Genomic DNA, 22,632 nt, shown 5'->3' with positions numbered 1-22,632 from the left:
GCCGTGGCGGTAAAAGTGGTGCCGCGGCAGCGGCGGTTGGCCCCGACCTACCCGGCCCACGGCCTTTGATTTTCCTCGCGTGTGCGCCCCGTCCCTCGGCCATTGAAAAGAGGGTCTGGGTTAACCGGGTGGCGCTCCGCGTGGAAGAGACTAGGGGAAATAAAGGCTGTAACTTGCCGAACGTATTTCCCCGCAGCAGCGAGAGTCGGCAGTCAAGCGCCACACGCGTCGCGCCCTCATTTAGTTTGCCGAGTAGAGATCAGCTCCTTCCCACCTACTTGAAAGCGAGACATTCCCCCTGGGAAGACCTTAGGAGTGGGTTGGGGGGGGCAAGCAGCGGTAGTCTGGGGGAAAGCCGAGAAGAGAATCCATTCTCCCTTACCCTGCAAGCCGAAAAGCGAAATAAAGCAGACGCAACTAGCGATTAAAGCTCTTTTTAAGACATTTGTGGGTGGCTCTGAAAAGAGCCTTTGTGTTGTAAAAGCGTTAAAACGTAACAAGAACCGAGTTTAGCCGCCGAAGCCGTAGAGGGTGCGACCCTGTCGCTTGAGGGCGTAGACCACGTCCATGGCCGTGACCGTCTTCCTCTTGGCGTGCTCCGTGTAGGTGACGGCGTCACGGATCACGTTCTCCAGAAAGACCTTGAGCACGCCGCGCGTCTCCTCGTAGATGAGCCCCGAGATGCGCTTGACGCCGCCGCGCCGAGCCAGGCGGCGGATGGCCGGCTTGGTGATGCCCTGGATGTTGTCGCGCAGCACCTTGCGGTGGCGCTTGGCGCCGCCCTTGCCGAGCCCCTTGCCGCCCTTGCCCCGGCCAGACATGATGCAGCAGTAGAAGTCAGCGACTCAATGCATGGGAATTAGCGCCTTTCCCTTTTTTATGGGCGGCGGTCCGACCTGGTTGAGGACTGTGCAGGGAGGCGGGCTCTCATGCCCGCTCTCTGGTCCTTCTCCTCCCCCCCGCCCCTCCGTGGCTCCGCTCGTGCTTCCCGCCAGACGCGCCCGCGGCGCTTTCCCAGCTGCGTCCCTTGGGGGCGCGCGGCGGCTCCGCCTCTCCTGAGCGGGTCTGGCCTCGGCCCGCACTTCTAGCCATGGAATCTCAGAATATTCTGAGAAGAGCCCCACAAGGATCATCAAGCCCGACTCTTAAGTGGTTGGCTCATACAGAGATTGAACGTACAGTATTGCCTTTTTTAGTACCGGGTGCTAACCAACTGAGTGAACGTCGGGCCGCATACATTGTCCCTGCCCGCCGTCAGCCCGCGCGTCCCTTTGCTGCTTTCCTGTCCCGCCCCGCTGCCCTCTGTGCTGGTGACAGTTCCACGGCAGCTCTGGGTGTCTGTCAGTATCTAGTGCGGGGCCTGCGACCCCCGGCCCGCGTTTCGGGCTGCGGCGCCCCTTCCTCGTCCCTCCCCGCGGGTCTGCGACAAAATCCGACCAATGCGGGGCCTCGCTCGGCGCTCCCGCCTCCCCCCGCCGCTCTTCTACCTCCCGCTCGTGGGGAGCCAGACGGAGGAGACTTTCCCGGGCCGCGCTGTCTTTGTTTGCTTCGGCCATGGTGGCTTCCCGTATTTTTTGTCTACCCGGACACTCCCACAGCTGCCCCCTCCTCCGTGTGGCCCTGGGGTCTGGGCACGGAGCGTTCCGCGCTTTCATGTTCGCACGCTTTCATGTCGGCTGCAGGTCGGTGCGAGGGGGAGCGGGGAGAAATGATCAGTGAGGGGCTGCAGTGGGAAGCGTTTAGACCGGAGACTCCCTGAAGGCAGTTCGGAGGGGCTCTTTGAGAGCGGGGAAGGGACCGTCTTTTCGGGCAGGCCCAGCCCCGCGCAGCGGCCTCAGGGCAGCGCTGGCCGGAGGGCTCCGGGCTCACTCCCGGTAGCTCCGGCCTCGAGGAGAAGTATCCGCTGCCGTACACCGAGATCCCGCAAGCGAAAGAAAGAATTACAGGTATCACAGACAACTGCCTGTATGACATCTGAAGAATGAACACTAGCGAAACGATGTTTATTCCAACGAGGAATCCAGAATTTTTTTCCGTGTGTTTCATGCTTTTGCAGAAAACATTTCAGACATGCTGCTTACAGTATGTTGGACTGTAATTGTGAAGTGATTGAATAAATACTGAGTTATGAGGCTGTATTTCTAAATGAAATCTGTTAAGATTTTAAATATCACTTGCACAGAGTATAGAGGATATGCCTAAGGTGCTTGCCAATTCTTATATTATTATTTTATGTCCGTTACATGCCTACTGCTATAAAATTTTTCATGTCCTTTAAAAATGGTGCAGGTATTTATTTAAACTTATTCCTTAATATAATGTAGATAACCTCAGCAACATCTCCAAAATATTGCTGGGGATAAAATAGCACTTCCCTAGATTCAGGGGGAAGTGCAATTGAGACAGTCATGCCTTCAGGTGCAGGTGACAAAAAGGTACAAATCCTGTTCTAAGTATCACTGTGAATTCCTTTTTCTTTCAAATTTAAAGACCTGCCTCTCATATATACAGAATAAGAAGGAAATATATTTTTAATTTAGATTAGGTTTGCTTTTTTGACTGAACAGAATGAACTAAGACTGTTTATAGACTCACTGGAAGATTTGTCAGTAGTGGGCCTGCCAGGCTGGTGCCTAACATTCCCATTTGGCTCCACAAAGTCTGCTTTGTTCTTTATATCTGAAAATCTGTGTCTAGCGAGGTTTCCTGAGGCAGTTAGAAACAGCATTCTGATTACTTAAGAAACTCAAAAGAAATGATGCAAAACCTTTTGGGATGTTAAAATAATAATTTATTTCTAAGGCTTCCTAAATGCAGATCGAGGATCCTAGTATAGCTTTTCCTTCCAGCAGTATAAGTACTGGCAAGACTTGGAAAATCCCCTTGCATTTCTGCCAGAGATGGGTGATGGAGAGGCTGAGACCAGTAGCTTAAGGTAAATAAAACAGCTACAAACCCCTTTCCTCAATAGGTCTAGTACATTAGATATCATTTAATATCATGCCTTCTAGAAGGTTGCCTTGCCTATGTGTTGCTGCAAGTGTGCATGGACATGTTTCACATGTGTGTCTGTTAGGGAAATACATACAGTTCTTTTATGGATAAGAGTATTTTCTTAAACAAAAATCATTTAAAAAGAGAAGAAATAAAATTTTGCTGCAGAATAAAATCCCCAGTAAAGTTATTTCTATTGCTGATTTAAGTTTTTTTTTAATCAAAGTTTAGCTTCCGATCTGCATGTTATAGATACCTCATTTTCCTCATTAATTTGGACACACAGCACTAGGGGTTAAATGAGAAAAGAAACCTTTACAAAAAAAAAAATTAGTTAAAAAATTAAAAATCTGTAGCTTTTCAAATGAGCATTAATAAGGACAGTTGCCCAAGTTCCTCACTAAACTATAATGAGAAAATTGCATTTGTTTATTACAATAAGGCAACATCTCACCATGACTGCACAAGAGGGTACATAATTAGTAAAAAAAGTCATTGCACCAGTATATTATAACCAACTTCAAAGCTGCTCATAATTTTCTTGAGAGCTTAAGTGGCAATTTAAATCCATATCTGTGTCTGCTACAACTGTCACATTTGGTATAATAGTATGCAAACTAAAGTAATGTAAGAGCTGCTTAATAGGTACATTTTTCCTAGCATTGAAAGCAATAGAGATGAAAAAGGGTAGAAAAGCTCTTTGAATACTTAACCATGCAGTTTTAAGTCTTTTGATATATGGACTGACATTACTGAGTTATCCCCAAGCATAACTGTGATCTATGGCATTTCAGGGACTTTGCTTGCAGGTTTGGATTTTTTTTTTTTTGTCACAAATTCTTTAGAATGTGAAGGTGCATTGCAACCCAATGACACAGCTAAAGTACCATGTGATATGGATTTCCTCTTTCCTACTGCTTCTTGCATATGCAAATGAGATAAATGTATTTATTTAAACTCGCTTAGCTGCATTCCTTCATCCACTGGAATTTGCTTGAAAGCTGTTTTTAACAGCAGGAGATTTTCCAGCTCTCCTACCGCTTAATCCATCTGATTTACTGGACTTTCACCTTGGGGACCTCATCACTGGTGGTGGCAACACTGGGTTAGCAACTGGCGAAACCACTACTGGCTAAGACAAATCCAGGGAGTGTTAAGGAGTGGATCTAAGCATCACAGAAGTGAGAAGAAAAATGAGTGTAATAAGTGTCTGGAATGAAATTCTGAGGCAAATAGTATATTCCTGTTCAGATGACAGGATGAATTTGGAGGGATACACTGGGCTTAGCTCCACACTCAGAGGACAGGGCCCTCTCTTATGCTACTAACTCTGACCTCCACATACAGGAGGTTGTCCACAGGGAAAGCCAACTCCTGCTTAGATATCTCTACCCCACGGCCTTTTTCTGGAATTCTAGTGCTTTGATCTAGAGATACACACTTGTGGCCCAGAAAGCCCATCCTAATGAGGGGTGCAACAAAAGCAGCCTGAACTGGAGGTCGAGGCAGGTGATTTTCCTCTTCCCCTCAGCTATCCTGAGACCCCACGTGGAGTGCTGTATGCAGCTCTGTGATCTTCTGGCATAAGAAAAGACATGAATCTGGCAGAGCAGGTCCAGAGAGGGCCACAGAAATTATCAGAGGGCTAGGTCATCTCTCCCATGAAGAAAGGCTGAGAGAGTTGCAGTTGTCTGGCCAGGGGAAAAGCAGGTTCTGAGGAAATCCTATAGCAGCCTTTCAATTGAGTAGGCTTCTTTTGAGGCCTGTAGGGACAGGAGGAAGGACAATGATTTTAAACTGAAAGAGGCCACATTTAGATTGCACATAAGATTTTTTTTTGCAAGGAGGCTTGTAGGACACTGAACAAAGTTGTCCAGAGAAAATGGGGATGCCTCATTCCTAGATGATGTCATCCCTAGAGTCAGGCCTGATGGGGCTTTGAATAGCCTGGGCTAGTGAAAGGTGACCCTGCTCACAAGCAGGGGTTTTGGACGAGGTAATCTTTAATGGTTCTTTCCAACCCAAACCATTCTGAGATTGAAATTTTCTGACAAACACGTATGTAGAAATCTCTTCTGGAAACTAAATATAGAAGGCTCATACATGTCAAAAAAAAATTTTAATTACCATTGCAGTTTTTAAAAAAGAAGTGTAAGGGCCAGAGATATTTAGCTGTAGTAAATGATCAATAAAACAGCATAATAAAACCACTACAACCCTAAACGTGTCCACTTAAAAACAAAACCTTTAGAGACAGATACCATCACTACAAAAGATTAGTCTGGTGCTCCAGCAGCTGTCTTCTTTATATTTCTCTCCACAAATGATCCCTGATGCCCCGCTTTGGCCATGGCACAATGCTGCCTAAAAAGCCTCTCTGCTACAGCTTGGGGATGGCGAGGAGGCACATTGGGAGAATTGCCTTCCCCCGGGCCCAGAGCAGTCTTCCTCTCTCCAGGGGATGGAAAGAGCAGAGGTGCAGCAAAGGTGAGACCAATCACTGCAGTGCAGTGTCCTACAGATCATCAGACAAGGCTTCTGAGAATATCCTAGCAAGAGGAATCAGCCAGACTTTTTTTTCTCATAATTTATAATAATGAGTATGAAGAGATTTAAGGTTGTGCTCTGGAGTGATATTTGTGTCAACAATTTGGAAAACTCAATATTACCCACTGTTAATTGATACAACAAGAGGAGTAGCAATGAACAGTGAGAGAAGTTATGAGTAGAAAGTTTGAAAATGCCTCTTAAAATGGGAATATACTACCACTACAAGGTGCTCCTGAATGAGTGTTACACTGTTGCTTTAGAGTGCAGGTCTAAGTAGAGATATAGATCAAATGCCATTTTTGCTAAGGCATTCCTCATTTTATTTCTACATGTACTGAACACATACGGAACTTAGCATCTTTTAAAGAATAAAGGCCTATAAAGGGAATGAAGAAATGCTTTTTTCATTGTTAGATGGAGCTACATCTAGGGTTTATGATGGTCTCCTATTTACCTTCATGCTGCATAGCTTTTGCCACTCCCAGGCGTGCTTCATCCGCCGTCCTGTATTCTACACCCTAAGTAAGCTGTGGAACCATGAAAGGTGAGCAGAATCCCGAAGTACCAGCTCTTTACTGAGTGTTACAATGAAAAAATAAAACAATAAATTATTACAAAAATATTAACTTTAACTTAGAAACACTGATTGGAAAGCAAATGTATCAGCTCTCATCAGTAGAAACAAAGTTTTAAAACATCATAACACAAGTTCGTTTGAATTAAATTTAGTACAATTTAAGACTCCGCATCAGAGCACCTTTGTAAAGAAAGCAACACAACTCTTTTCTGACTACGTGGGTGGCTCTGAAAAGAGCCTTTTGTTTATAATTTTATGTCGTGCAAAGTCTGAGTAGCTTCGCTCGTCAGATTTATTTGCTTTTAGCTTTATGGCTCTCAGTCTTCTTGGGCAGCAGCACGGCCTGGATGTTAGGCAGCACGCCGCCCTGGGCGATGGTCACCTTGCCCAGCAGCTTGTTGAGCTCCTCGTCGTTGCGGATGGCGAGCTGCAGGTGGCGGGGGATGATGCGCGTCTTCTTGTTGTCGCGGGCCGCGTTGCCCGCCAGCTCCAGGATCTCGGCCGTCAGGTACTCCAGCACGGCCGCCATGTAGACGGGAGCTCCGGCACCCACGCGCTCCGCATAGTTACCTTTTCGGAGAAGCCGATGGACACGGCCGACAGGGAACTGCAGCCCGGCTCGCGACGAGCGCGACTTGGCCTTGGCGCGGACCTTGCCTCCCTGTTTCCCGCGGCCGGACATGCTGGAAGCACTGGATGGAGCGCGGGCCGAACACCGACGGAACCAAGACAATCTTCCTGACGCAAGCGCCGCTCCCCTTTTATCCCTTCCCTGGGCGGGATGAGCCCGCGGAGATTGGCTGGAACCGCGCTCTGCCGAAAGAGCCAATGAACGGACGGATCGTGTTGTGACCAATTGGCGATGAAGACGCGCGCCGTGCGGGAAGGTCCAATGGCATTGCGCCGAGCTGAATCCTAAAATTTGCATACGCGTCTGTATAAATACAGGGCGCTCCGGCCATTTTGTGTGCGCAGCTTCCTCCGAGTGGAAAATCGCTGCTAAAATGCCCGAGCCGGCCAAGTCCGCCCCCGCGCCCAAGAAGGGCTCCAAGAAAGCCGTGACCAAGACGCAGAAGAAGGGCGACAAGAAGCGCAAGAAGAGCCGCAAGGAGAGCTACTCCATCTACGTGTACAAGGTGCTGAAGCAGGTGCACCCCGACACGGGCATCTCGTCCAAGGCCATGGGCATCATGAACTCCTTCGTCAACGACATCTTCGAGCGCATCGCGGGCGAGGCGTCGCGCCTGGCGCACTACAACAAGCGCTCCACCATCACGTCGCGGGAGATCCAGACGGCCGTGCGCCTGCTGCTGCCCGGCGAGCTGGCCAAGCACGCCGTGTCCGAGGGCACCAAGGCTGTCACCAAGTACACCAGCTCCAAGTAGACCGTTTCTGCGTCCTTTGTCCCATATTTTCGACCCAAAGGCTCTTTTAAGAGCCACCCACATACTCCATAAAAGAGCTTTTACACGGTAGTGCCTCGGTCATGGGTATGGAAATGTAACTAAAAAAAATCATAGAATTAAACAAGTGTTTAGTCAGCTACTTAGTCTTGCAATAGTAATTAGAAAATCCTTGAATATTTTTTCAAGTTGGAGGTAGTTCAGATGTACTTTTCTTAAATGTAAACGTTTAAATAGTTTTTCAATTAAAAAACTAGTTTTTTTTTAACAGTAAGGAGACAATATATGTTCTATCCAAATTAGAAGTTTCACAGTTAAATTAGCAAACATGCTTCACGAAGATAAAAACAACATTTAGTAACTTAAAGTCGGAGGGAGAAATACTCGACCCTCTATCTTTTGTACGGATGTTTCAGAATTGGCTCAAGCTAAAAGACATTTTGCCTTGTGTATGAGAAGACAAGGATTACAGGCCTGGGGGAAAGGGAGAACACCCCTGAAATGGGGTAGACGCTTTAGGGGGCTGAGATCTCACGAAACGCGGGGGCCCGGGAGCACGGGTAGGCTCGGAGCCCGCGCGGGTAGCGCTCCGCGGCCCCCTCCTTTTCTCCCTTTTTCCACCCCATCCCCTCCCCCCTTCCCCTGCAGCGCGGGCTTTTCCAAATTTCCCAGCTGCCCAATGGGCGGCTGCGGCTTCTCCCGTCAGCCACTCACAGGCGGCGCTGCGCACCCCCCGGCGCTGCGCAAAGCTCCGCGCCGCTCCGCCTCTGCGCTCCCGCCCGCGGGGCTCGGGACAGCTGCGCGGCCGAGCTCCCGCCGCGCCGCCGCCAGCCCGGCAGGGTGGGAGAGGAGCGCTGGTGACTCCTGCCCGCCTCCCGCCCCGGCAATCGCCTCCTCGAAAAAGTAGGTCGGTCAAATCACGCAGAAATTAAGACCTGCCCCACGCCAGCGCTGGCAAGCGGAAAGGTCATTGCCAAGGAAGCGGAGGAGCCGTGCTGACAGTTCCCTGCTACGGTCACTAAGAGGTGTGGCAGTCGCATCCGTGCTGTTAGGAATCGCGCTGATTTAGAGCAACGAGAGGAACCTCCACGCCCCAGAAAGGTACCCGCCCTTAAGCAGCAGTCCCTTTAACATCTACACCCACTTGCGGTGCTCCAAAAAAAAAAAAAAAAAACCACAAAGAAAAAAAAAAAAAAAAAAAGAAAAAAAAAGAAAAAAAGCGCAGCCCTTTAAAAGCGTTTTCGCCGGGAATGTAAACTTTTATTTTTCCAAGTCTTAGTGTAAAACCACGGCCGTAAGTTTAGCGTCCCATCCACTCCACAGACGAACGTCCCACACGGATAGTGGTGAATAGTTGGCCCTGCTGCAGGAACAGAGCTCAGCGACGGAGTGTATCAGCCCTTTTGGGGACAATAGTGGGTGGCTCTTAAAAGAGCCGTTGGGTTTGAAAGTATTTCCACTTCAACACTTCATTTCTTCGGCGCTGCCTTCTTTGCCTTGGCTGCTTTCGGCTTGGCCGCCTTAGGCTTGGCTGCTTTGGGCTTCACCGCTTTCGCCTTAGCCGGGCTCTTCGCTGCTGCCGCCGCTTTTTTGGGCTTGGCAGCCTTTGTTGCCTTCTTGGGGCTCTTCGCTGCTTTCTTGGCTGCGGCGGCCGCTGGCTTCTTGGCTTTTTTGGGGCTCTTCTTCACCGCTGCCGCCTTCTTCGGCTTTTTGGCGGCGCTGGCGGGCTTCTTAGCCGCCGGCTTCTTGGGCTTGGCTGCAGCTGTTCTCTTCTTCGGGGCTTTTTCTTTCACTTCTCCGGGTTTCTTGCTGAGGCGGAAGGAGCCGGAGGCGCCGGTGCCCTTGGTCTGCACCAGGGTGCCCTTGCTGACGAGGCTCTTGAGCCCCAGCTTGATGCGGCTGTTGTTCTTCTCCACATCGTAGCCGCCGGCGGCCAGCGCCTTCTTGAGCGCGGCGAGGGAGAGCCCCTTGCGCTCCTTGGAGGCGGACACGGCCTTGGTGATCAGCTCGGTGACGCTGGGCCCCGCGGGCTTGCGGGCTTTGGAGCCGCTCGCCGCCTTCTTCGGCTTCTTGGCGGCCGCCTTGGCGGCGGGGGCCGCGACAGCGGGAGCGGCGGCGGGAGCGGTCTCCGACATCGCTGCAGAGACTTCTTCCTAATCAAAAGAAAGTAATTGGGCTACAGTAACCCCGATGCCTGAATTTATAGCGAAGCGGTGATCTGTGATTGGTGCTTTGCAGAGCCCGCCTAACTGTTAGCCAGGAAGAGCTTTTCCTCCTCCGAGTCTGTGTTTCTTCGGAGTTATAAATTCATATTTTTCGTAAAACGAGTGCCGCGAAATCACCCCAGTTTCTTCGGAGAGTGAAGAGAAGACGGTGGACTTTCATTCGGGCAAGTTTCTTGCTGTTTGGACCACAGATGGAAGAGAAAAGCTGTTTTAAACGCCGCGTTGTGAAGCCAGAAAGACCCCGGGAACGGCAAACTTTTGTTTTTCCTTCTAAATTAAAATAAAACACGTAGATAAAAAGTCTCCCCCGTAATGCAGGCTTACTCTTTGGGGGGTTTTCTTCAGATTAGGACAGAAACCGAGTGAGCAGCTTGAGTATTTTTGTCGTAAATTGGTTTCAAAGACAAGGAAGTAACACAATTTCATGGCCAAGCTTTGAATATGGATAAAGATTCGGCTCTCTTAACCGTATCTTTAACTATTAAGGATACGGTATTTCAACATATCTTCTTGTTTGGGGAAAGGAAGAGACCTTCAGAGGAATATATATCCTGTTGAAAAGTGTTTGGAACTTGTCAGGGCTATGCTTTTTGTTGTTGGGTTTTTTTTTTTTTTGTGTTGTTTTGTTTTGTTTTTTGTGTGATGCTTTATAAGTGGATAGAAAGATTTTATTATTTTTACAAGTAGTCTGTCTGTAAAATGAAGTTGTTAATTCCTAGTTAATGCCTAGAAATCCCAGATAAACGGATAGTTTAACCCTATCTCTGTTACAATAGTGGATGCTATTCTTTATGACTTACAAACATCTGAGGCAGACTTGGAGAGGAAAAATGTCTAACAGGTATAGATACACTAATATGTATTATATGCCACCTAAACAATTACATAGCCAGCTGAAGCATCAGTTATCACCCAATAAATTAAATACTATGGAAATATGGCCTTCATTAATAGAATGCTTCCGTTTCAGCATAATTTACAAATATTTGGAAACTGACTGTTGTGGTTTTGTGGATTTTTTATGTTTGTTTTGTTATTTTTTTAGTAGGTTTCATATTCCTCCAATTCTTTTCTTTAAAGGAAAAGGAAAAACCTCACTATTGAGGTTTCCATCCCAAACCTAAGAATACTGAAATAATTTTCACACAATCCTCCTAAATCAGATTCAGTTTTAATTATCATAATCCTGCTTAATTATTGAGTCTCATAAAGTGATCATAGAAATTAACTAAAACTTTTAAGGACGGCAATGAATTATTTGGGCTAATTGTTTTATTAAGTAAGAAGACAAAAGCCTCGATTGGTTTCTAATAAAAAAGCAGCCATAATTGTTTCCCCTTGGTTTGAAAGAACAAGTTAAGATCAAACTTAATATTTTACCACGTTGTATTTCGAAAAAAAAAAATGTCGTGCAAAATGTCAGTGGGCTATTTCAACAAAAGAACTTTTCTAGCCTGGAAAAGTTTGAGATTCAAGATGACATGAGGTATGTTACAAAGGGCCCTGACATGTATTTTGATACATTGAATGTTGAAGACACAAAGTTATACTTGATACCAAGAAGATTTGATTAAATGAGACAGATTAAAATGACAATGATACAGTAGATTCATTAAAATTACAAATCAAAACAATAAACTCTGGTTGTTCCATATTCTCTTTTATTTCTATTTTTATTTTGTTGTGCTTGCATGCAGGTGAGGTAATAAATACTCTGAAGGACAGAAACGGTAACTGGAGATTGGAAAAGATTAGGCTTGTCAGTACTCCACAGTAAAAAACAGACTGAAAGGAATATTGAAGTGGGCAGTGAGATATGCCATGCCTCTCATGAACATGACATTGATCCCACATAAACAACTAGACCAAGTCCTCAGTAGCCATAGATTTTGAAAGTTCAGTGTAGCAAGTCGTGTGAACAGTATGAATGCGTTTGAGAGGTAAAAAAGTATTTGGTTTGGTAAGATGAGAGCATTATGCATATTTTTCCAGTCTAGCTGAATAAAGATAAAGCAGAATCTGACTGTAAGTGATACAAAAGGGAGCAGGGAAGTGTTGTCGTCTATCCGGGTCTGTTTAATGTGATGTACATTCTTCAGAGAACAAAGGCTGCACGGCGGTTAACGGGCTTTAATCCCTGCAGCTTTGACAGTTTGCTGTTAGAGCTCTGTGACTGGTTTATTACACTTGAAACTGGTCAAGAAACTGGGAGCAACAGGGAGTGGACAATAACCGCTCCTACAAGAATGCAGCTGTAGCCCCAGGGGTGCATCCTCCTTGCACCTCCCTCAAATTCACACATTTGAGCTCCAAGCTTGCTTTTAGTAAACCTGTTCTCAGCCCATCAGGAGAGGAGAGGTTTCCTTCCCTTCCCCCAAGAACACACCGGAGGTTAGAGATAAAGGCACACGATGGAAAGTGGTGGGAGATCTTAGATCTTCCTCCCTAAGTAGCGCCGTCCCTAGAACTCCACCTGCAGCAGATAAGGATTGCTGTCCCTACTCTGTGGTGAGTTTTAAAAGCACGGGAACGTTTCTGGGTGCTTTGGGGGTTTCTTTGTTTGGTTCCTTCTGTTTTGCTTTCGTAAGGAAAGCATATGAAGAAGATTGTGAGGGCTGTAATCTAAAGTGTTTCAAAGGTAGGATGTAGGACTTCTCTCACTTTTAGTTCTGGGTGCATCGCTGTAAATCCCTCGTGTTCCCTGCTCCCTGTTTGCAGTTGCACTTCTGAAGCGCTTTGCTTTTTCCTAGTAGCCTGAGATACTGGACGTCTTGGCAGCTGGCCTCCGGCATTGTGTGTCAACATCCTTTATTGTATCTTTTCCTTAACCATCACACTGGCTCTTATCTGTGAAGAATTATCCCTGGCCTACTTCTGAGAAGACAAAATGTTCCTGTTCTCACCATTGATTTCTGAGGAAGGTAATTTTTTTCTTTTTTTCCTTTTTTTTTTTTTTTTTAATTTCATTTTTCCTTTTTTTCCCCCTTTTTTTTTCTTTCTTTTTTTTTTTCTTTCTTTTTTTCACTTATTTTATTTCATTTTTTAAATGTATGTTAATAAAGAGAGGGTGTTTAAAAATATGAGGTGGTGTGAGAAGGGCAGGCTTTTAGGGGTTATTCCTGCACTCTGGGCCAAGCAATGACATTTTCTACTTAATTGGGTAAAACAAACTTTTCAATTGCTTTGAGCAATTTTCAGGTTTGCACTGCTGGAAATAGCTGTTAAAGGCAACACTGAACCACAGTGAAAATTCTCGTATTTTAGAGACTGATCATTACAAATAGCATTGACATTGCCTTGGGTGTTTTACTGATAAGAGAAAAAGTACGATGCAAAGCAAGCATCTGAGCACATAATTTATCAAATCAGTGGTACATTAGGGAACAGTTTTTTAACCAGACAGAGAAATTTTCCTCGTGTCAACAAAATTACTTGAAAATAAAAAAAAAATTGAGAGTGAGCTGGTAATAAAATCGTTTGCAGTTTCCATGTGAAGAGACGATATTTAAATGTGACTCATTTAATACTTAATTAAACAGCAAACATTTTTCAGTATTCTCCCAGATTTCCTTGCCAAGCACCCTGTACAATTGTTGTCTCTGTTTATCTCTTACTGAGGGACTCAAACTTTTTTCCCTCTTTAAATGTACACCCAAAACATGGCCTCACTCCCTTGCACCATCACACACACGCCCAGGTTCCCTTGCTCAGCTGTGTAGGTGCTACTGCAGATTACAGAGGAACCTACAAAATGACAAAGTATTTTCTAATGCGGGGATCTTCAAGACAAAAATAGTTCATATATAATGTAAGAATTCCTAAGACTGTATAGTAGAGAAAATACTTTTCTTCTTATCAAGAGAGAAGCTTCTCAAGGAGGAAAAACATTAGACAAATAAAGGCAAATAAGACATCCAGACTGCAGGATGAGAGCAATCCAGATAAGCTGATTAGACAAATTTAGCTGAAAGCCTACACTCAATTACAATTACTATAGTTAGGACAGTGAAGATACAGAGAAATTGACAACTTTTAACTGAAGCATGCTGTCTTCTTAATAAATAGTAATTTTGCAGTTGCTCAAGTAATCACTCTCAATATTAGTAATAAAAACACCAGAACAAGATCAAAATACATTAGTCAGGTTTCTGTCATGCTAAAACTATATTGACAATACTGGTTCAGCAACTGCAAACTTTATATGTAGGGAAGATTCAAGGTGTCAAAGAGTTTCAGCAGTAAAGAAGCCTACATCCTTTTAGTTATACTTCACCTGAGCTAACAAAAATATATGGACAGTTATTTCAATGTTAGGACAATCAAATCTCCTAAAAAAAGTATCTCATCTTTTAATCTAACACCTAATGCAGTAGGTCCTGAGCATGCTCAAAGAAGGATCAGCTAGAGCAGAAGGACACTAAATCCTTTATGGGGAGCATGTTCCAAAATATTATTTCTTACATTTAAATAGAATTTCCTGTGTTTCAGTTTGTGCCCATTGATTCTTTTCCTGTGCAGTACTATAGAAAACTGGATCTTTGTCCTCTATTCCCCCCCCATGGGATATCTGAACACATTATTAAGACACTCCTCACATGAGAGATGCTCCAATCCCTTCATCTTCTTTGTGGCCCTTCACTGGTCCCACTCCACTTCTGTTCATGTTTCTGTTGCACTGGGAAGGTCAGAACTTGACACAGCACTCCAGTTTCTCTCACCAGTGATGAGTGGAGGAAAAGAATTATTTCCCTTGGTACCATTTTACACATAGTCCTTCTCCAGGTTAATTTGTGAAGCCCATGTATAGATTAACCCTGAATGACACTCCCACAACTCTTTAAATTTTGGTAGTTCCATAGAGACAGCTTCAAAAACCACTTTAACCTCTCACACAGTCCTTAGTTTCAAGGCTTGTCAAGATAAGTTTGAGCAACCCTGATTTGGCTTGGTGCTCATGCTGTATGTTACTGAAGGATTTGTTAAGGCTAGTTAGATTCTCAGCAGAACTTAAATTCTTACAGTCTGGAGTGACCAAAAGTGACTGACTGACCGAAGAAATTACTCTTCTGCCATAACTGCTAAATGTTTGCCAACCAGCAAAAAAGGGCTGTGCATTTTAATGAATGACCTCCCAAATCTTCTCTTTACCACCATATAATGAGAGCCTAAAGTATCAAAATATTCCTCCTAGCTTCTGAAAGCCTTTGGATCAGAGATTCTCTTCTAACCAAATTTTACTTCTCTTCATCCATCCATGGGACTAAGAATTACTGCTAGTAGCAGTAGTGTTGGTAAGCTTTAGAACCTCAGTAATGAGCAGAACTGTGTTACCTTGTTCCACAGACCAACTACATTTCTATTGATTTCAGCTGAAGAAAAAGAGGAAGAAGGTAAGTGGAGAAAGATGAAGAAATAGAGGCATCTACATGAAAAATATGGAAATGTAACTCCTGGAAATGTAACTTTTACAGAGTGCCTGGAAAGAACTGGAATGTGGTATTTGAAACTATGTGACATGCTGTCTATCCTCCCAGGTGTGCAACAGAGTAAAATTATTTTCTTTTTATTTTCTTTTTCTTTCTTTTTTTTTTTTTTAGTGATGGAGGTTGTAAATACTGATTCAGTCAGAAATGCGAATTGAAACTACGCCATCAATATAGAATAACTCTGTCCTACCCCTTCAGTGAGACCCAGGATGTACATGATGTTAGATGCCATTTCCTAAGGTATCAAAGGTAATTCCAGCCCTTCATTCTGAGTGGAGGGAAGTAGGATAGTGGAAGTTTTCCTGGGACAATATGCTGCAGGCCCAGCTATGCACCCAGACTATGCAGCCTCTCTTACTCTTTAGGTATCTGAAGAATATGGCCAAGACCTAAGTACAAAATCAGTCATTTTGGGTTACAGATTAATGCATTTCTCAGGTTACAGACTCAGCACATACTGAGGAAGGGATAACTCATTGATGTTGAGTTGTAGTATTTACAAGGTCAAACAGCTTCAGGGACGATATGAATAAAAAATCGAATTTACACTACTCAAAACAGATATAAAAGAAGAAATCAAAACCATGTTTAATAGGCTTTTTTCAAAATTTACTTTAGGAACAGTCTCAGTACAGGGTGCAATGTTTCTCTAGAACTTGTTGATACTACAACAGATTTCTCTCAGTTTGATTTTGTTTCATTTTAGAAAAGTATTAGAAATTAAAATAATAATCAGGAAACACCAACATTTCCAGGGTAGAAATTTATATTTAAATATTTATGTTTGTCAACTATGAAATTAAACTGCAGTCTCAAATGGCCTAGGACTGCAGGGATCAGATAATTTTGCTAATGATCTGTATTAAAGTCTACAGAGTTTGTATATAAATGCTGTGAGTATCAACTAGGAAAAATAATTAAAAAGGTTGAGGGCATTTCATGTATTGAAAAATGCTGGATAAGAGACATTGTCTTCAAAGATATGTTAGATTCTTCATCTGGAATAAACTGTATCAGTTTTACAAATACTAAGAAATATTGCAAAACTGCTACTGTCAGCAGAAGCTGACAAGCACCTCAGTAGACCTGGATCTTCAGATTATAGTTCTATGTTGATAATGAATCAAAAGCAGTATGTTTGCAGAAAAGGATCACAGTGACTGCTTCCCTAAGACAGGTGAAGAAGATCTTTGTCTGCAGACAGGAATGATATACTCCTATTTGGAGTTTTAGGCCTAGTTTTTAGTTCCAAATTTCAGGTTATGGGAAGTGAACAATAAGTCAATACACAGAAGAGAGAAATACCGATTGGCAGACGTCTAAGAATTCATCCCTGATGAAAAGGCATGTATTATTGAAGTACCCTGACGGAAAGAGAATGCTGAAAAACTAAAGTTTCTTCTTAAACACTTAAAATATGATGAGAAAGGAAGTGATTTGTCCTTAATATACATGGTTGAGAGTACAGGAACTGATGTTCTTTGCAGCAAGTTAGCAGTGAGGAAAGAACTTCTACTGTAGAGTAGAAAATGTTACAGGGAATGACAGCAGTCTCCAAGAAACAGAGTGACTGAGCCTTAGAAATAATATGGATTCTGTTGACTTGATAGTGGATAGATTGCAACAAAAATTGCTCATGTCTAGGTAATTAGGTAATTATCACAGAACTGTTGATTAAAGACTATCTGTGTGGGCAAAGGAGAAATGTTGTATGCATTATACTTGACATTTCATTATATTTTTGGAATCATCTCCCAAGTTTGGGATTAGAGGGACTACAGGCAGAATCCACAGTCTCTTAGATATTTGAAAATTGTCTGTAGCACAGGGCCAAGGGGCTATAGTCAACAACTTATTGTCTGCAGACAACTGGTTATGAAAACAATGCCCCAGGGCTGGTATTATTTAGTGTTTTCTGGAACAACCTGGGCGCTGAGGCAGAATGTACACTTAGCTAGTGTGGATGGCACAAAGTGAAGAAGGCAGACAGGGTCAAAAGTAATACTTTCAGACAAAAGCGACATTAATAAGCTTGAGGTATGGGCCATCTTGTGCAGCTTGTCGAAGAGAAGTGCCAAGTTCTGCCCATGAGGGCAGTTGCATGCTATTGCCTCAGCCTAGCCCAGGTGACGACTGGTGTGACCTGGCCAGGACCTGGACACCGTGGTGAATTCCTTAACTACTGTATCCTTAAAGACAAGCTGCTTGGTCCAGAGCATGACCATGAATAAATCCCTGTACGTGCCTGGGGTTTTCAACTGGAATTTTTTGTTTTCCAACCAAGTATCGCTGTAACAAAACAGAGCAGAGCAGCAGTGTCTGGTGTCGCTAACAAAAGGCATATTGCCATTTTTCAGAGTTGGCTTCCTTCAGAAACGCATAGCCCAAGACAATATTCAATAAATTCCTACAAGGATGCTCACATTAGATTTGCACTTGGAAAACTATGCCCCAGAGATACCATTTGGACACAGCAGTACTTCAGCTGCTTTTAAGTACTTACAGCTCTGTAAGGGTTGGCAGAGTTCAGCTGAAAAAATACTGCCCAGACTGGCTCTGCATGAGCCCAGGCAGCAAGAGTAGCTACTCAGACTCAGCTGTGCAAAAAATGTGGTGCTTACAATTCTTTCTGGATTCATCTTTCTGACTTAATCAAGGGACAGTGCATCATAAGACCTGTGCTGCTTCAATCAAATGCCAGTTTAGAAAGAAGAGAAAGGATTTGAGAGAAGCAAAGCTCCTGAACACCCGAGTCAGCTGGGGTTGCTGAGTAGCTGGTTTGCTGTTTATTGTGTCTCTATTGGACTGCAGGAGCAGATTTGAAAGGAGTGCTACTGAGCTTGGAGCTCCACAGGCCACCCTGGAGCACTTGTTAGAGCACTCTTCGGTGTTTTCCTCAGACAAGCCCAGGAATGCTACGGCCAAGGCCAGAATTTGCTCAACATTGTGGCCCTTGCTCCTCCTTACCAGTTATTGACCCTGTCCCTTCTCTCCTATATCCTATAAAAGCTTCATGTGAAGAACTGGGCATTTCATTAACTTCCCAACACCCCAAACCTGATCTAGTAGTTTCTCCAGCCTTTTTTTCCTGGACCTATTCAGCTATACCAGCTGTTCCAGCAGTTCAGTGAGCCTGCAAGACTTCAGCTTGTGCATGGAGTGATGGGGGTGAGGCCCATGCAAGTCTTCCTCCCAGTAGAGACTCAGACAACATGCCCACAAGAAAATTTTTGGAAGATTTTGCCTCTCTGTGGATCATGTGATCTGTAAGCCACTCCATGTGAAAGGCAAACGGCATCCTCAAAGGTCAGCCTAAGATGCTGGACCACGACAGAGGTCTTTTCTTGATTTATCAGTCCCTGTGTATTTTCTGAATTTGGCAGCAAGAAGGAAGTTGGAAACAGCCCAAACCAGGGCTACAGCCCAAACCCTTATCTCTGACCAGCGGGAGTGGTTAAATAAAAAGATGAGAATGGGTCTCTCCACCTCTGACTGTCTAAATTAGCAGGGAAAGGCAGGGAAAATACTAAATTAGTTATCAGTGCACCAGTCATTACACTAAATCTGCGGGATTTGCTAGTTTTGCTTGGACAGCAGAAAGCATTTCTGCACTTATGCTAATGCCAGAAGATTCCTTCCAAATGATAAATCCACACATGCAAATATTGATTTTTTTGTGCCTCAGTCTCAAAATCAGAGCTTTCTGTACTTAAAAAGAATCTTACCAAAATGATGTGTGCTGGTAAGTTTTAGTAAGCACAGCTTTCTAGAGTGGTTTATGTGCTGAACTGAAGGTGCAGTGTGTGGGCATGGGGACACAGAGAACAAAGACAACTGGGGTAGATTCAGTAGCTTAAGGACTGCCAAAGAAGTCAGATCTTGTGCAGCTTCCAGTCCTGTGTGGAGGCAGGTCCCAGCTGATCCGATCTCCATGCTGTAGGAGTTGAATACTCTCCATCCATGTTCTTTCAGATATTACATGAGGAGAGTTTAACATTTAATTTTAAATTTTCCTAATGAGTATATTTGATGTTAGATTGTATTTTTAATACAATCAGAAGGATTGTATTAATACAAGCAGAAGGATATTGTATTGAAATTGCAGCCAAGCATAATGAAGCATTTGCAATAGACAGTTTAATCACTGTAGAAACAAAATTCTCATCACTGGTCTCTATATCTCTATATCAATGCTGCCCCCCAGCTCAGTCCGTGGCAGGGAATAGGTTGGTTGAAATAATCTCAAGCCTGTTGCTATCCCCAAACTTTTACATTTTTTCTCCAGTTTTCACAAGTTATATTGGGCTGATTCACGTGTACACGGCCCATCCTCCCCACCCCTCATTTTCGTCTGGCTTGCTCAGGAAGAAGTTAGTCTTTGTTAGTCATCTGAGGAAATCTGATGATTCACTGGTGCAGCTCTCTTGTCTAAAACCATGGTAACCCTTCCGTCTCCCTGATGTTGAAATAAGCACAGTTTTATTTTCAGTGCGTTATTTCTCCAGCTCGTTGAGGTTTTGCCTTTCTCCTCTGAGCTCTCCTCTCTTGTGGGAATATGCTGGTCCGTCAAAAGTGCTCAGGTTTTCAGTGCAAGGCAAGAATTTATATCTTTCCTCCAGATGAAATCTGTGTTTCCAGCATGGCAGATCTCAAGAGCATGAATACAGTCCAAAGCAGGGATCTGTTCAACCTGCCCTGTTCACAGAGGGCTTAGTGCATTTCCATTCTTCCTTTGAGAGTGACACAGAATATTTTGAAGCGAGAAGGAAGCACCAGCTGCCAGTGGGTGGAAAATAAGGAAAATGAAAACTTATACAATACATACCCTAAATTCAAAACTGTTTGTTTGAATGTACAAACATATTTCCAGAATTTTATTCATATATATTCTTAAAATAGAATGTCTGGCAATATTTTCTTTTACTAATGTTGACCTAAATTCAAAGTAGCATATAATAAATGATTTTTAAACTTTAACAATTTAAAAGGATACATAGAAATTATGTTTGCCTTTCATACATAAAAGGACAAAAGAAAACCAACATAATTTAGGTATCAGTTTTTCAGTTGTACCAGCCTGGTATGTTTTTGGATGATGACATTTAGAATGTCCTAAGACCACTCCTGACTTTCACAGAAGGCAATTCAGAATATCTTTTGTTTCCAGTATTGATATAGATACACGCATGCACACACGCACGCACATGCACACACACACACAAAGATTGAAAAGCCTAATCTATAATAAAAAGCAAAGTGATTTTTTTACTGATCAAGGAGCAGAAATTTCAGTCTATAGTAATAGTAAAGGTCTTTTTGTAAAAAATTAAAACCCAAAAAATTACCCCTCTGCAGTAACTCAAAATGAGAAAAATTAGCAGAAGTCACAAACTAATAGAACTTTAAAAATATAAAAAAATTCTATTTTACCTTCTGTTTTAATATGTGATTACAGACAAAAAGTTGCTGATGTAAAATTGGAATATTTAAGAAATGGGAAGTGAAGATCAAAATAAAGAAACAAATAAAATTAAATATTATTATGAAAAATTATTTTAAGCTGTTAAGAGATCTCAAATCATTAAAAAGAGTGAAGCAACGTTTATAGCACTTTGCATACCAATTAACCAAAAGTATTAATAAACGACAGAATGAAAATAACGAAAATTTGAAGTAAATCACAGCCACCCCTGCCTGTGCAAGAAAATATAATACGCGCACAGATGCAAATGGTTTATACAAATCGGGGGGGAGGGGAAAGCTTTCCAACTGTATGAACACGCACATCGCTGGAATTTTTTTCCTGGAGGATGTTCATTCTTTGGTTTACTTGGCAGACCTTACAGCGCCCTAAACAGGTGACACCGAACGATGGTTCAGCCTCGGTGACGTAACAGGGAACGGCAGGGAATCCCGCCCCCTTCGCCTGCAGTCTTCAACCAGGTCGGACCGAACACCATAAAAGCCGCGGCGCGGGCGGCGCTGCCTTACATCGGTCTAGTCCGCAGCAGCCGGAGGAATCGCGTCATGTCTGGCCGGGGCAAGGGCGGCAAGGGGCTCGGCAAGGGCGGCGCCAAGCGCCACCGTAAGGTGCTGCGCGACAACATCCAGGGCATCACCAAGCCGGCCATCCGCCGCCTGGCTCGGCGCGGCGGCGTCAAGCGCATCTCGGGGCTCATCTACGAGGAGACGCGCGGCGTGCTCAAGGTCTTCCTGGAGAACGTGATCCGCGACGCCGTCACCTATACGGAGCACGCCAAGAGGAAGACGGTCACGGCCATGGACGTGGTCTACGCCCTCAAGCGACAGGGTCGCACCCTCTACGGCTTCGGCGGCTAAAGCTTTGCGTTCCTTTCGGATCATCGTGACAAAAACCCCCCAAAGGCTCTTTTCAGAGCCGCACACTTAAACTGTGAAAGAGCTGTGTTGCTGTAACGTGATCAGTTGGCTTCCAAATTTTTAATTATTTATTAATTCATGAATATATTTGTAGAAATCATTCATTTGAATCCTTTGCTGTGAGCCAAATCCTGCGGCTAACAGGCTAAGGACCATCTTGGTTATTTAAATGTACTACGTTTAGGACCGTATCCGAGACCTAAAAATATATCTAAGCAACATAAACGTAGCCTCCTATTCCGTGCTGACGGCTTAAAGGTACGGATCTCCCTGCAGGCATCTCATCTGGGGGGATTTTCCCCTTCTTGCGTAAACAGTAAAAGTAGATACCTATTCATATTGAAATGTTAATGTCGATTTTAGGGCAAGATGAGAGGTATCAGCTGCCTGAGTCCCTTCCCAATGGTAAAAAAAGGTCCCCATTGTCCTCTGAATGTGATGTGTAGGAAATTGTCCGTTATTTTCCCTTTTGCTGAGTTTCAGGCTAAAAATACGCTTTCTGTTATTTCAGGGTGCCAGCGGTGTTCTCCGTACGTGCTGTCAGTACCTGCCTTCCACCCGAATGAAAGCCCTTCTGGTCGGGCTCCAATGGCAGCTCACCCGAATAGGGAAATTTTGCAAATATATACAGTGAGGAAAATGGAACTTTCCCCTGATGCCTTGCTGCGCTTCACCAAGAGCCTAAGGATACTTTGCATACGGAAAGATTCAGCAATTTGAAAGCACAATCCCTTGGATTAGAAAACTTGCATTTACAACTAATTTTGATCCCAATACATTTACCCTGCCAGATGAAAGTTACCCAAAGTGGAGCACAACCTCTCCCACCAAAACTCCCTCACAATACACAACCCTACGCACCCCATAGTAACGAAAATCCAAGCCCAAAAATACTGCTATGATTCCTATTTCGACAAAATGGAAAAGAAAAAAAAAAAAAGTCAAATAGGGAAAAAAAACCCATGAGTTTTCTATGCATCCAGCTCAGCATAATTTGC

At 44.0% G+C, this 22,632-nt stretch overlaps 5 protein-coding genes and 1 long non-coding RNA gene across 6 annotated transcripts; 3 read left to right on the top strand and 3 right to left on the bottom strand.

Annotated features, from left to right (window-relative positions):
- The first annotated feature begins 27 nt into the window (after positions 1-27).
- Positions 28-22,494, top strand: LOC137475038 (histone H4). Its single transcript, XM_068192019.1, has 2 exons — positions 28-35; positions 21,237-22,494. The coding sequence occupies exon 2, from the start codon at positions 21,263-21,265 to the stop codon at positions 21,572-21,574; it is 312 nt and encodes a 103-aa protein (XP_068048120.1). The 5' UTR covers positions 28-35; positions 21,237-21,262; the 3' UTR covers positions 21,575-22,494.
- LOC137475036 (histone H4) lies at positions 459-847 on the bottom strand. Its single transcript, XM_068192017.1, has one exon. The coding sequence runs from the start codon at positions 819-821 to the stop codon at positions 510-512; it is 312 nt and encodes a 103-aa protein (XP_068048118.1). The 5' UTR covers positions 822-847; the 3' UTR covers positions 459-509.
- On the bottom strand, positions 6,103-6,856 carry LOC137474732 (histone H2A.J). Its single transcript, XM_068191548.1, has one exon. It carries the CDS (start codon positions 6,801-6,803, stop codon positions 6,414-6,416), a length of 390 nt encoding a protein of 129 aa, XP_068047649.1. The 5' UTR covers positions 6,804-6,856; the 3' UTR covers positions 6,103-6,413.
- Positions 7,090-7,566, top strand: LOC137474733 (histone H2B 1/2/3/4/6). The gene has a single exon (XM_068191549.1). The coding sequence runs from the start codon at positions 7,126-7,128 to the stop codon at positions 7,504-7,506; it is 381 nt and encodes a 126-aa protein (XP_068047650.1). The 5' UTR covers positions 7,090-7,125; the 3' UTR covers positions 7,507-7,566.
- On the top strand, positions 7,758-18,713 carry LOC137474731 (uncharacterized). The gene is made up of 2 exons (XR_010999470.1): positions 7,758-8,625; positions 11,447-18,713. It is a non-coding gene; the product is annotated as an uncharacterized lncRNA (long non-coding RNA).
- Positions 8,762-10,031, bottom strand: LOC137474730 (histone H1.10). The gene has a single exon (XM_068191547.1). The coding sequence runs from the start codon at positions 9,657-9,659 to the stop codon at positions 8,994-8,996; it is 666 nt and encodes a 221-aa protein (XP_068047648.1). The 5' UTR covers positions 9,660-10,031; the 3' UTR covers positions 8,762-8,993.
- Positions 22,495-22,632: the final 138 nt, after the last annotated feature.

Source organism: Anomalospiza imberbis, chromosome 5 (genome assembly GCF_031753505.1).
Source record: "Anomalospiza imberbis isolate Cuckoo-Finch-1a 21T00152 chromosome 5, ASM3175350v1, whole genome shotgun sequence".
In the NCBI taxonomy this organism is placed as follows: Eukaryota; Metazoa; Chordata; class Aves; order Passeriformes; family Viduidae; genus Anomalospiza; species Anomalospiza imberbis.
Note: the sequence above shows the minus strand (reverse complement) of the source record. Positions and strands in the feature narration are given on the sequence as shown.